We start from the raw sequence: 15,087 nt of genomic DNA, 5'->3' as shown, positions 1-15,087 counted from the left end.
ACACCATGGAATGGCGGGCCATTGAATGCATGGAGGGGCATTGTTGGAAAAGTCCCCAAAAGTCCCAAAAAAGACTCTCCTTGAGAGTCTTCTTCATTTAGTCCCAAATGCCTAGTTTAGTCCCTAAAAAGTCCCTCCCGTTTGGTAAAAAAATCTCTAAGAATGACTTTTTTTACTCCCTACACAAAAAAGTCCCTGGAAACAAACACCCCCTTATTTGTTGTTAGAGTTGCCCTAAACGCCCTCAACTTTACACCAACTGTACCACGTAGTACTGTTTTGGTGACGACTGACCGGCTGAACCCAACCGCATAGTTGGCGCACCGCCACCGTCCGCCTCTCCAAACCTCCCAGTTCGCAACCTCCGTCGGCGCGCGCGCCGGTGACACCGCCCTTCCTGACTACATCTATCTTCCTTCCATCACCGGTGGCGGCAGCCCCGATTGCATCGCATGACCAGGAGCCACACCCCGAAATCCCTCGCCGTCCTGCTCCGTGCCAGGATGCACCCCGACTCTATCCCCTCGCCGCCGCCCGCTCCGTCACCCCCCGCCAGCCCCGAGCTCGACCCCAGTGCCCGGCCGGCCGCCGCCTCCTCCGTCCGCCACTGGCTCCACGCCTCAATCGCCGCGGCCTCCCCGCCTCCCGCCGCCCTCGAGTGCTTCTCCGACGGGTACCGCTCCCTCGACCGACGCGGCCGCCACGAGATCCTCCGATCCCTCGCCACAGACTACGACGTGCCCCGCGCGCGGGTCCGCGATCTCATGCGCCAGTACGTGAGCGTCTCCGCCACCGGGGAGGGTGGGGACGAGCAGCCGGGGGCGGAGAGAGAGGAGGGCGGCGCCGCATCGGCTTTGTACCGTATGGAGAGGGGGCTCCGGGACGCGCTCCGGCCCAAGTACGCCGGGTTCCTCGAGGCCATGAACGCGCAGCCTGGCGGGCTCAAGCTCCTCGCGGTCATCCGAGCCGACCTCCTCGCCTTGCTGGGGTGAGATTGGCATTGACATTGACACCTTGCTGTTGCCGTTACTGCCTGATACTGGGGACATTAGGGGGCTTAACCGAGATGTCCCCTTCCTGGTTCTCTGGTCTAATTGAAACTTACAAGTGCAACGTAGGGAGGAGAATGCTCCTGTGCTGCGTGCATTGGATGGGTACTTGAAGGAGAAGCTCGTGACGTGGCTCAGCCCAGCGGCACTGGCACTCCACCAGATAACCTGGGATGATCCTGCCTCCTTGCTGGAGAAGATTGTGGCTTATGAAGTCTGTGTTTGACTCACCATTAAATTGTTCAATGTGCTCTCTTGTGGTTTTGCTGATGATTTTGTTCTTTTTTTTTTCAGGCTGTGCATCCAATCAGAAATCTAATAGACTTGAAGAGAAGGCTGGGTGTGGGCCGACGTTGTTTTGGTTACTTCCATCCTGCGATACCAGGTTAGTTGGGACATTTTGTTTCTGATTGTGATTTTTGCACATTGGGACTATTACTGCTGATGGTACAACTGAAACTTATAAATTTTGACCACGCATGCCCAGATGTTGTACCAAGAATTGATATTTAGATTGCACAATATCAGTAGTATTGCCTGCACATGTTTGAAATTTTCTTAGGGATAAAATAAACATATTTTCATAGTATTATGAACAGAGTGATTCACAGTTTCTAGGATGATGGTTTTAGATCTCGTAGTAACTTTGTCTGAGTGCTATTACTGTCTTCATTAACACTAGGGGAGCCCCTGATTTTCATCGAAGTTGCTCTCCTCAAAGATATGGCCACATCTATACAGGTTATTATAGTTTGGCATGAGTTCTTTTAATAAATGGGCACTCTACTCTACTTCTTTGCACCTTATGTTCTCTTGTCATATCAGGAAGTTTTGTTGGATGTCCCTCCAATCGCTGAATGTGAAGCTAAATGTGCACTGTTTTACTCAATATCATCAACCCAGGTAAACAAAGTTTTTAAGGATTATAAATACCAAGGGATGTATTGTGCTAGTTTGGGCGACAAACTCGCACCTACAAACTGATTATCTATTGCTGTTGTCAGCCAGGCTTATCAGGTATTAATCTGGGAAAGTTTCTTCTCAAGCGTGTCATTGACATGTTGAGAAAAGATATGCCTTCCGTGCAGGTACCGCTTCTAATATCTCGATCATTGTTGTCTGGAAATGCAATAAACTGCATGCTTCTCTGGGTGTAGCGTCAATTGTAAATGTATAATTCATCATGCAAAGAAAGTTTGTTATAGCTATGTTTACTGGTACATCTAATTTTATGTATTTATTTGTTGGTATTTTATACAGATTTTTGCTACTCTTAGCCCGATACCTGGTTTCATGCAATGGCTTCTCGCTAAGTTGGCCTCTCAAATAAAATTAGCAGAGACAGAGATGCAAGAGGGCAATTCGATAGAAGGTGCCAGTTCTACTTTCAGAGAATCCATCCTTTTCCCGGAGGAAGAGAAGATGATACACAGTGCCATGTATGTTCCATTTAAGAAAACAAAATGGCGAATTTCAATTGACCCAGTTTCACCTTCTAAGGCTTCTATACATGTAGCCTTTTCTCAAAAACATTATTTTGTTCTTTTGGGAAGTTAGTGCCCATGATCTTTGTACTTTCTTTCACATGCTTTGAATTGCTGAAGGAAATGGTTATCTTAATTTTAAAATTCCGCTGTTAATATTTTGGCTACCCATCATTTTAAAACGAATAGGGTAAATGATCACTTCTTGATATATTGTCATTTGTGCCCTTACTGTTATTGCAGCGATCAAGTCAACGGTAAACAAGGAATTGAACTTTTGCAAGATATACTGAAATCAAGTCAATGGGCAAAGTCTGACAAATTATCTGCTGCGCTGAAATCTCCTCTTATGCGTTTGTGTGTAAGGTATGTAAAAAGACACATTGGAATTTGGGAATGTTACCAAAGATTGGAGTTAACACTATTCATTCTCTGAATGGATGGAACATTATATGTTTCAATTGCAGAAGCTGACAGCCTTCTCATATGATGTATAGGTATCTTACCAGAGAGACAATACGAGGAAAAGCTCTAGATGCTGTTGCTAATTTTCACTTGCAAAATGGAGCAGTAAGATAGCCACTGTCACCCCATTCAGTCTTAACTTTAAATATCGATCCTGAGTATTGGATGCGGCTGTGCTGGGCTCAGACTTAAGAAACCAGATGTTTTTTCTTTGGTCTTCTACCTGAAATTAAAATTCTAATACCTGTCCCCGAACCACATTGTAATTTCGTTTTCTGACATGATGTACTGTTGCGTTTCTCCGTATGAACTTTGGGCTTAATTATATTGACTTTCAAGGAGTAGCTGTTTGAAACAATTCAGTGGGCATTACATAACAGCTGAACACCACTTTTATTTTATGGTAGATGGTTGAGAGAATAAACTGGATGGCCGACCAATCCGAGAAGGGCATTGAACAAAGTGGAGGTATCATGGTCAATTATCTGTACAGGTATGCTTTTAGCTTTTTATCAAAACAAAACGTCAATCTGGATACCTTTGGATAGCTTTCACGGAGACTAGCTTCTCTAACACTATCAATATTTTCAGGTTGGAGAATATAGAAGAATATGCATCGTCTTATTCGGCTACAGGGATTATCCATACGTCACCTAACCTCTCCTAACATGTTGAGGTTAGCTCTGTGCTTGGCTGGTATGAGATTTTACATCTTATGCTATGCCATGACGTTTTTCCTCTGCTGTACTTCAGTGTTATTACCGGTGTTTCACCAATTTTTCATTCTATCTTCAGTATCCTTACTGAGATATTCTGGAACAGCCACATATATATGAAACGGAGATGCAATTGCTTCACATCAACAATTGTATCTGTGTGTGATACACTCAATGAAGATGATTTACAGCGGAAGTATCTGACTCCTCTTCTGCGGTTTATTGTGGACATTCAAGGCACATGGTTAGTTTGGTAGTGGCTGTTCCTTCCGTATACTACCTTCTAAAAGCCTAGAGGAGATATGAATTGATGACTCTGGCTAGCTCTTCATCCCTTCCGCTTTGGGAATCGTAGCAGAAAATACAACATGTATTTATATCTTGCACATGAACATGCAAAGGAACACACACTGCAAATTATTGTAAGACCATTTTTTCTGTACAATGTATAACATATATCACATCTGTTATTTGTGGAGCAAAATCTGATAGGCCGCAGGGTAGTGGTTGACCTTATTCTTGCCTTGTAACTGCACAAGCCGTTTTCTTTTCGGAATTGCCAAAACTCAGCTAGATGAGATTTTTTTTATGCACTGTCTGATCTGTTATGCGCGAAGATTTGTGCTGTGCTGTTGGGCGACCCATTATCTGTTGTGTGTGGCTATGGACTGAGCTTGTATTATTTGTTGTTGTGTCTAATTCTTTTTGCAGTGTGGTCTGTTTTTATTTTTTGTTTGTGCGAGGAACAAAAGTATGTGATCTCATTGTTTTTTCGTACTTTTTATGACACATATACCCATAAATGTGCTAGCTGCATGCCTTCTACCACTAGACAAGCAACTGTAAACGTTGTAACCCAACTGCAATTGTATGGTCATAAAACGACTGCAATAGGAGACGGGATAGGGTGAGTTATGGTCATAAAACGACTGCAATAGGAGTCGGGATAGGGTGCTAACTCAACTGGGGTGGCGAGGGGGGGGGGGGGGGGGGGGGTTGTCGGGCAGTTGCATGTCAACCATCAGACATGGAACTACAAACACTGTAACTCAACTGCAATTGCACGAGCACAGAGCGAGAGGGGAGTTGTTGGGGCCTATTGTCCACCACTAGATATGCAACTGCAAACATTGTAACCTGACTGCATGGGCACAAAGCGACTGCAAATGAGGTCCAAAGGGGAGTTATCGGGGCCAATTGCATGTCCACCATGAGACATGCAATTGCAAGCATTGTAACCTCACTGCAACTGCATGGACACGAAGCGATTGTAATTGGGGTCGGGAGTGGAGTTGTCAGGGTTAGTTGTATGTCCACCACCAGACACACGGCTTCAAGTATTGTAACACGATTGCAATTGCATTGACACAAAGCGACTGCAATTGCACTGACACAAAGCGACTGCAATTGGGGTCAAACTTTCACACTAGTCACATGTGCGCAAGTTGCATGCGACGCACCCATGCACAATTCAACCATTGCAGCACGTATGCAATTGGTATCGACCTGTTTTTTTCCTACTAGTTGCACATGTGCTAGTTGCATGCGACACATCCTTGCGCAATTGCAATTGTTGCAACACGTATGCAATTGGTGTTGGCCTGATTTTCCCCTACTAGTCACACGTGCACGAGTTGCACATGATGCGTTCGTGCGCAATTGCAAGCGCGTAACTAGGCAAAGACAAAAACCCGAACTGACAACCGCAACTAAGAAACAACCCACTGACCCATGGGAATATCAAATGGAGTGAAAACAACATGTGGGCGTAAGGCGAATGATACATAGTTATTTCTCAGCTAGATAGGATCCATTTGTCGTATCGTTTGGTAAGAATCACCATGACTTATCATCTATTTTATTACTAGATGACTCGTTGCGTCCTTGACGCAAAGAACGATGGTAGCCAAGCAATCCATGAACATGTTTTATGAATGATCCATAACGGGGCAAAAACCAAATGCAACTGACAAGTTAGGTAAACTATTTGAATGATGTTTTCTTATCTGCAAATGATTATGTTCGTACTGCGTTTGTATTTGCCTTGTATTTACAAATGACAAAAAACGATGACCATTGCCCATGGCTTTCTTTGGTGATACATAAGTCGTTTGCTTAAGCAGGTGAATGGAACCTTAAGTTTATTTCATGCCTGAGCCTTCTTTGTTTTGAAATTGTGAAAATAACCGTAAGTTTAAATGGGATTGTCACCCGCCCAAAGTTGGGATTGTCACCCGCCAAAAGTATGTTATCGATCTAGTATGTGGCCAAAGCTGCACCTCGGGGTGCGCGTGTTGCTTATTCATTGGAGGGGGTCAAAGGGAAATGGTTTACCGCAATAACCAATGAACATAAGTGAAAGCTCCTCGTCTGTCGTTACATAGACACTCCACAAGAACATCGAGCTCCACCGTAGATCCTTCGCCGCTCGATCTCACCGCCATGGATCCACCCCATCGCCGTAGAGCCCTCGACACCTACCAGCACCCCTTCCATCATCGCCTTGCCCTCGCCACTGTAAATGGAGCCGTTCGATATTCTATCGATTTGATCGATCGCACCAGAGGAGCTAGACTACTTGCAGCTGAAGTTGTGGAGGGAGCGAGCGACGGAGGTGGAGTGTGACACCCTCGATTCAATCGTATACTAATCATACACGCAAACGTGTACGATCAAGATCAGGGACTCACGAAAAGATATCACAACACATCTCTAAAATAAAATAAGTCATACAAGCATCATAATACAAGCCAGGGGCCTCGAGGGATCGAATACAAGCTCGATCATAGACAAGTCAGCGGAAGCAACAATATCTCAGTACAAACATAAGTTAAACAAGTTTCCATAAGATGGCTAGCACAAACTGGGATACATATCAAAAGAGGCGCAGGCCTCCTGCTTGGGATCCTCCTAAACTACTCCTGGTCGTCGGTGGCGGCCTGCACGTAGTAGTAGGCACCTCCGGTGTAGTAGGAGTCGTCGTCGGTGGCATCTGGCTCCTAGGCTCCAACATCTGGTCGCAACAACCAGGTATAGAAAGGGGAAAAGGGGGGAGCAAAGCAACCATGAGTACTCATCCAAAGTACTCGCAAGCAAGGATCTACACTACATATGCATTGGTATCAATGAAATGGGTAGTATCTGTGGACTGAACTGCAGAATGCCAGAATAAGAGGGGGATAGCTAGTCCTAGTGAAGACTACGCTTCTGGCAGCCTCCATCTTGAAGCATATAAAAGAGAGTAGATGGTAAGTTCACCAAGTATCATCGTATAGTATAATCCTACCCGACGATCCTCTCCTCGTTGCCCTGTGAGAGAGCGATCACCGGGTTGTATCTGGCACTTGGAAGGGTGTGTTTTATTAAGTATCCGATTCTAGTTGTCATAAGGTCGAGGTACAACTCCGGGTCGTCCTTTTACCGAGGGACATGACTATTCGAATAGATAAACTTCCCTGCAGGGGTGCACCACATTACCCAACATGCTTGATCCCTCTGGCCGGACACACTTTCCTGGGTCATGCCTGGCCTCGGAAGATCAACACGTCGCAGCCCCGCCTAGGCCTAACAGAGAGGTCAGCATGCCGGTCTAAATCCTATGCATGCAGGGGTCTGGGCCCTCGCCCATTGCACACCTGCACGTTGCGTACGCGGCCGGTGAGCAGACCTAGAAACCTACATTACAAAGGAAGTTGCATTACACAGTCCAACCCGGCGCGCGCCGCTCAGTCGCTGACGTCTAGGAGGCTTCCGCTGATACCACGACGTCGAGTGCCCATAACTATTCCCGCGTAGTTGGTTAGTGCATATAGGCCAGTGGCCAGACTCAGATCAAATACCAAAATCTCGTTAAGCGTGTTATTTTGAAGTAATCGCGGACGCCGACCAGGGCCAGGCCCACCTCTCACCTAGGTGGTCTCAACCTGCCCTGTCGCTCCACCACAAAGATCCACCCAGAGGGCCGTCAGGACAAATGTCCTTTCAGCCCCTAATCCGTGAATCACTCGCGGGTACTCAACGAGTTGGCCCAACTTTAGTCACCACATGTATCATGTAAAGTATATAGTATATACCCGTGAATCCATGATCAACACCAGACGTGATCATGACCCAAAAGTATAGCATGGCAGACTGACAAGAATGTAGGGCTACTGATGGAATACTAGCATCCTATACTAAGCATTTAGGATTGCAGGTAAAGGTAACAACAGTAGTAGCAAAGACAGGCTATGCATCATGATAGGATTAACAAAAAGCAGTAACATGCTACACTACTGTAATGCAAGCAGTAGAGAGAAGGAATAAGCGATATCGGGTTGATCAAGGGGGGGGGGGGGTTGCCTGGTTGCTCTGGCAAGGAGGGGTCGTTAACACCGTAGTCGTATTGGGTAACAGCGGCGTCGGTCTCGATGTCTAACGAGAGAAGAGGGGGAAGAAACAATAAATATAATAAAAACATAAGCATGATGATGCATGACATGACAATGAGCGATGCTAGGTGTGCCCTAACGCGGCAGTAGGTGATACCGACGAAGGGGGGAAACATCCTGGAAAGTATTCCCGGTGTTTCGCGTTTTCGGACTGGAGGGGGAAAATTGCATATTCGCTATGCTAGGGACGTGTGGCTGACAAACGGACTGCGTATTCGGATTCATCTTGTCATTCTGAGCAACTTTCATGTACAAAGTATTTTCATCCGAGTTATAGATTATTTTATATTTTTTTTCAAAGTTTTAAATGATTTTCTAATTTCTGGATTTAATTTAATTCAAAATTAAATTACTATGGGTACACAGTAAGTCTACCCAGCCATATGCAACAGAGTTAACAGCGGGTCCAGTTGTCTTGGTCAACTACCCAATCAATAGAGGCTGACTGGTGGGCCAGGGTTGAGTCAGCACCCCGGTCAGCAGAACAGCGGCCCCACTGGTCAGCGAGAGAGTTTAAGAATAGGTTTTATTTTGTAAACTAAACTAATTAGCTAGTGGGCCTGTGTCAGTGTCTATTAACTTAATAGTTTAATCTAGCCATTATTTAGTGGTGGGGGCCCGTGTGTCATTGACACTTGGTTGTTAGATTAGTTAAATAGATTATTTATGTTTAGTTTAATTAGGGAGGGTCCACATGTTAGTGCCTGTTTAGGTGTTCGGGTTAGTGCTGAAATAGGGGTTAGTCACGCGCCACGCCAGCATGTTAATGGTGGTGAGGCCGAGCTTGCTGGCGACGACCGCGCGCTTGGTTCTGGCGATGGTTTGCGATGCGGCTGGGGCTATATGTGCGTCGCGAGGAGGCGCGCCGCATGGTGGCTGCGGGATGGCCAGCGATAGGAGGTCGAGGCGCCAGGAGGGCGCGCAAGGGGGGGGGGCACCATGGGTGACAGTGGCTGGAAGCGGGCGACGGGCAGGGGCCGGCCAGCGCATGTGCGGCAGCGTCGGCGGCCTCCGGCAGTAGCAGAGGCTGCAACAGCAATGCAGAGCGGCAGCGGGCGGCAAGGACGAGGCGGGGCGCAGGCGGTGCACGACGAGAACAAGGCGCGGGCCTGGTGCACGGGCCGGAGCGCGGCGCGTGTGGCCCTGAGGCTAGCAGGGGAGGGGCACAGGGAGGAGGCTCGACGAGCACGCCGCATGGCGAGGTGCGGTGCAGGGGCCAGCAGTGGGCGGCGCCGACGCGGGGGTGGGGGAAGAAGAGGAGGGGAGGTGGCTCACGGGTGTTGCAGTGAGGGGGGCAGCGAGGGTCAAGGTGGTCCGGTGAGGGGGAGGCCGGGGAAGCGATTCGGCGAACTCCGGCGGCGTCGTGGCGGCTCGGGTCGGGGGCGACGTGATCGAGGCAACTTTCGGGCCGCCGGGGACGAGGGCGGTGGGGCGATGGCGCGCGACGGGTCGTGGGCGTCGGTTACGCCCGATCCAGATCCACTCGGGGGCAGGGTGGGGAGACGAGAGGGATCGGGGGAGGAGTGGGGGGTTACGGGCTAGGGTTTCCCGTCGGTGGGGGGCTTATGGGGAGTGAGGGGCCGGTTGGGCTGGCCGGCTGGGCCTTGGCGCAGTTGGCCAGGGGAAGGGGGGGGGGTCTTTTGTTTATTTTATTTTGTTTTCTATTTTACTTTCTGTTGGACTTTAACAATAATCCACGTTTGTAAAATGTGTGGCTTGTCTCAATATTTAGTATGCAACATATCTCACTGCCATAAATTTTTTGGGAATGGTTTGAAGTTGTTTGTATTTTGATTAAAAAGGAAATGACTTAAATGGGGCTGTTTTGGTACTGTCTTCATATCCACGGCCATTTTAATCACATCTTGAAATGTTTGTTAAGGCATGACAACTATCTAGTGAATAATTTCAACCCATTGAACATTTTTGTTTTGACATTTGAAAACTTTTACCATTTGACTTAAATCTAAATTTGAATTTGAATCGGTTTTGACGTAATGCGAGATTAACAACAGTAACCTTGGTGATGTGGCATCATTAACGTGGGAATATTGTAGCTACTTATCCGGGCGTTACAATTCTCCTTCACTACTAGAAATCTCGTCCCAAGATTTAAGAGGCGAAGTAAAGGAGGAAGGTTCTGTTTACGAAATTCTAGCTAGTGTTCTCGGTCTTGGTTGCTCTTCTCGAAGAGGTCAATCCATTAAGTTGATGTCTTCATTTCTCTGCTTCAGGTCATCATGAGGAAGTCATCATCCTTTCTTCGGGAACTCCATCGTACTTACGAAAGAATAAGGGGGGTATTCCGGGAGAATGGACCTCCGCAAGGTTGACTATCTGGTCGATAACATGAAGGAAGGTGGCGGAAAGTAACTCTCGAATTGAAACTTAAGAAACTATCAAGAGCAAAATAAGGAGGTATTATGGGAAGTTTCGAGTGGGCAGGCAATCGTTCGATGCCTGCAACAGGGCATGAAAGGTGTACAGATCAACGGGAATAAGTATTGTGTCTGATACCAGAATTGATGATCTCTCGGAAGGTGGCTCGTGAATTACATACGAGGCCATGCACGAGGAACAACCCTGGTAACAGGGGTACATGAGAGTCAGGTTCTGATCCTGTGGAACTATGGGTTATGGTCCCACCATGTGGGTTAAAATTAGAAAGGGTGCTGACATCTTGCACGGTCACGATAGCAAGGTATGTCAGAGGGTAGCCTGCCAGTTATGTTGGCAACAACGTTGGTACCAAGGGCGAGGGAGTAAGAGAACCATTTTCCTGCTCGTAAGATGAGGCAGACCAATAGGAAAAGTTCTCGTCCATCGGTGGTTACTGGAATGTCATCAACAATAGTAACAGGGTCTTACTGACAGAGGGGTACAACGAGGTGCTCACCTAAGCAGGGAATTATCACTGCTCAGTTAAGTAGATTACGAGAAAGGTTAAACAAAACAATGGAAAGGAAAATGTGTTTAAACACAATGAATAGGAGTATATCCTTCCCAAGATTAAGCAGGGCATGAAATACGTGTCAGGAGATCAAAGTCATGACCATAAAGATAAAAGGGGTAAGAAGAATTATGATATGTACCCATACAACAATGTTTGGATAGTCGATCAAGAAATATTTAGCATTGCACTTACAATGTTCTTGTGGATATTCGGAGTATCACAGACATGCTTCGAGATAGCACCGACATGGTCATTGGGTAAAGATCATACTTTGAATACACAAAGGATCCTTCAGGAACTACTTATAGAATAAGTCTTACAATTTCAGCAAGGAGAAGATGAGGATGTGGACGATGGGCTCAGCAACAATTCATCGAGATTTCCATAATCATGGATTTCTACATTTAAGTGAACAAGATGATAACTTTAATTTGGACATACACCGAAGTATATAATGAAGTATGTTAGAGGAGAACATCCATAAGTAAACATTGTATGAAATCTGCACCTGAAAAATGGACTAAGTAGCACGATCAATGTTATAATGGTGATTCAATAACCAGAAGACCTAGAATGAAACTATCGACCATTCACTTCAAAGCAATAGGGTTGCTAGAAGTTTTGAATCGGCCCATCATAGTTCAATTGTCGGGTTTCCGGTTAGAAACAACACGGGGACCGGGGAATGAACGGAGATGGCGAGAAGTATTACTTGTTTCAAGAATTCATAAGAGGTGGTGAAATTCTCATGACATTCTTGAAATAAAAGATGGTAGTGCTCCAAGGTAGAGCATAACATAAGTCCGATAACAAGGAACTCAAGGTATAACAAAAAAAACAAAAACAAGTTTTGTGTTGGAGGGAATGCAAGAATGTTGTCGATGTTAATACAAATCATCGAGGGGAAAGGATGGTATTTCCCATCATTAATTCGATTCACAACTCGGGAGAAGGCAAATTATTGTTGATGATGATCACGACACATTTGTCGAGAGATTTCATTAAGATGTAATCGATCGGCGATGATATCAAGTCAAATGAATGATGGAGCGAAAGGTTATTGAACCCACTAGTACGATACAAACTTGAAATCAAGCTTGCTGTTCAAGGCGAAATGATATGCCGAGGAAGATCGACGTAAGCTTAGCTCATCATCGAAAATTGTGCTCCGGGAAGAAGGATCAGGTAGCACAGTCAAAATTTAGCACGATAATTATATAGCCGATTAGGCTAGGAATGACTTAAAGGAATATTAAACTAGTAAGCAACGAAAATTACTTTGAGTTACTGAATCGGAGTGCGGAATCGATTCACCTAGCGGTGTTCCTGAGTGACTAATAACTCAGAACCCCAGGAAATCTGAAATTGGTGAGAAGCAATACTAGATGAAGACTCATAGTAAGCAACACAAATCTTTGATATTATCGAGATACCAGGGGTAATACTCGAAGGCAAATCAAAATAGAGGTTGGGAAGGCGTAGTCATCTGTAGAAGGCAAGTGCTTTAGCTTGCCCGAAAAATGGGAAGAAAAACAATCATGGTCGAAACCACAGTTGCAAAGGATCAATTCACCTATACCAAAGGATACTATATCAACAGGAAATAGCTATTATTACAAGAAGCTTCCATGATAGGATCTACATCATGTCCATGGGCATGAACACAAAGGTTCAAGGTCGACTCCCACTTCCTCAATGCATAACCTTCCATTCACCTCTCGTATTTCAAAAATGACATTAGTTGTTGAAAGTTTTACCTGGTGCAATACAAGATAAGTATGACCCGTGAAATCTTACGCGTTCACACCGATTCGGGAAGGCATTGGTTCAACCCATCGCGGCATCTTGGGTACATATATCACAAACTTCGGAGTAAATAATAAAAGCTCAAAAGTAGAGTATGTTATCAAAGAAGAGGATACAAATTACCAAAGGCATTATATACCCATGGAAAGGCTCACAAGGTTATTGAATATGAAGGACACTATCAGATAATAATCGAACAAGGGGTCTTGTGGTCTACAACGGAGCTGATGCGAGTATCGGTACTCAATCAGAGGAAGAAGGAACGAAAGGGCATCGGATTATAGAAACAACTGACTAATTCAAAGATCATATGCAAAGGAATTATCATTCCAAATCAAGGGATCAGAAGCCAATGGTCTAATTAAGAATGGATAAGTTGAATAGACTTAGGGGGTACAATCGATGGCAATTTGATTGGTCGATAACCAACTCATGTTCAAAATGACATCTGAGCTGGAAAGATAATTTAAAAGGATCAACCGATGATTGCGTGCATTCACACTCATGTTGAATCAATAGGATCAAAATGACAGTTTCAAAGAGACTAATGAATATTGCCAGACATATGGGAAGCATCCATATGCAAGCAGACAAGTATATGCAGAGGCAGAGCAATAAGCTGCTAAGGATTTTTGGAGGATCGAATAGTATTTCGAAGACTTTTGTGAAACACCTGAGCAACTAGGGATGAGCGGATACTCGGTAAGTGCGAGGAATTATCCGTAGGGGTATTCATGTGGCAAAGAACTGCAAGGCAGTAGGCACAAAGTAGTCTCGGAACAATAGAGAGAATTTCGAGGTATCTTATAATAACAAGATCAACGGGGAATGATTGTATGAATGGCAAGTGTACGTGGTTAACCATAGAGGTTTATCGATGGATGGGAATTGCAAAAGCGATGGTACAAAGTCTCGAGAGAACATCATATAGTATCCTCGGAATCTTCTGGTGTAGCAGACAATCATCGGTAATAAGGTGCTCTCCGTGTGAAAGTGATCATGAGATCCTAATGTTAGATTTAGCAAAATTCATTTAACCCGAATAGAAAGAGATCAGAGCCCCATAGTATAGACAGGGAATAAAAGATCCTAATACCACCCAATGGCGACGTGGTCCCATTGGCCGCACAGCCATGTTAGTAAATCAGTTTTCATCGACTAGCACTACAAAAAAATACACTTCCGTGATGATACGTGTTTGTCACAGTAGGTCACGTTTTCTGTCATGCATGTACATCCATGACGATTTTATGACAGAATCAAGATAGTCATACCTGTGCTGTCGTAGAAGTGTTCCATGACATTACCAAAATTATCATCACGGAAGTGTCCACTTCCATGACGATAAATTGCGCGTCAAAGAAGTGCTTTCGTCAAGAGTGACCGACACGTGGCATCCACCATAACGGAACACCGTTAAGCTATCGGGTCGGGTTTTGGATCCGATAACCCGTTAACAGCCCCGACCAATGGGGATTTTCCACGTGTAAAATCATCATTGGCTGGAGGAGACACGTGTCAGGTCCACGTTGGCACAGGTGTCACTCATCCAATGGGCGAGACGCGCCTATGATATGTTGACACGTGGACCGGCCCATCAAGTTTAAATGGGCCGGCCCAACTAAAGGCCCACAAGATTTTGCAGACTATAATGGGCCGGCCCAGCTAAAGGCCCACGAGATTTTGCGGACCATAATGGGCTGGCCCAGCTAAAGGCCCACAAGATTTTGCGGGCCATAATGGGCCGGCCCAGGTAAAGGCCCACAAGATTTTTGTGTGCCATAATGGGCCGGCCCAGGTAAAGGCCACAAGATTCTTGTGGGTCATAATGGGCCGGCCCAGCTAAAGGCCCACGAGATTTCGCCGACATTAATAGGTCGGCCCAGTTGTAGGCCCACAAGATTTTGAGGACCCTAGTAGGCCGGCCCATTAATTGTGCCATGTTTTGGGCCAAATGCCGACCCATATTTGATCCTGTCCATTAATGGCCTGCCACGCTCCGGGCCTAATAGTGGCCCATATGAGATCCGGCCCGTTAAAAGCCTACCACATCCTAGGCCAAATTACGGCCCAGATCAGGTCCGACCCTTTAAGAGGCTTTGGGCTCAATTATGTCCCATATCAGATTCGGCCCGTCAACTGGACACTATGCTTTTGGGCCCACTTGCTAAAGGCCCACTTAGT

General features: G+C 45.8%; 1 protein-coding gene across 5 annotated transcripts; it reads left to right on the top strand.

The window, feature by feature from the left end:
• The first annotated feature begins 294 nt into the window (after nt 1–294).
• On the top strand, nt 295–4,184 carry LOC123103667 (malonyl-CoA decarboxylase, mitochondrial). Of its 5 annotated transcripts, none has more exons than XM_044525324.1 (12): nt 295–988; nt 1,119–1,263; nt 1,344–1,434; nt 1,732–1,790; nt 1,875–1,952; nt 2,054–2,137; nt 2,310–2,488; nt 2,777–2,899; nt 3,031–3,103; nt 3,406–3,491; nt 3,590–3,674; nt 3,821–4,184. In XM_044525324.1, exons 1-11 carry the CDS (start codon nt 453–455, stop codon nt 3,663–3,665), a joined length of 1,530 nt encoding a protein of 509 aa, XP_044381259.1. In that variant the 5' UTR covers nt 295–452; the 3' UTR covers nt 3,666–3,674; nt 3,821–4,184. The 5 variants fall into 5 exon arrangements, with proteins under 5 accessions (XP_044381259.1, XP_044381256.1, XP_044381261.1 ...); XM_044525321.1 differs by having other exon boundaries at nt 3,794–4,184; XM_044525326.1 differs by having other exon boundaries at nt 3,752–4,184.
• The last annotated feature ends 10,903 nt before the right edge of the window (nt 4,185–15,087 follow it).

Source organism: Triticum aestivum, chromosome 5A, assembly GCF_018294505.1.
Source record: "Triticum aestivum cultivar Chinese Spring chromosome 5A, IWGSC CS RefSeq v2.1, whole genome shotgun sequence".
In the NCBI taxonomy this organism is placed as follows: Eukaryota; Viridiplantae; Streptophyta; class Magnoliopsida; order Poales; family Poaceae; genus Triticum; species Triticum aestivum.
Note: the sequence above shows the minus strand (reverse complement) of the source record. Positions and strands in the feature narration are given on the sequence as shown.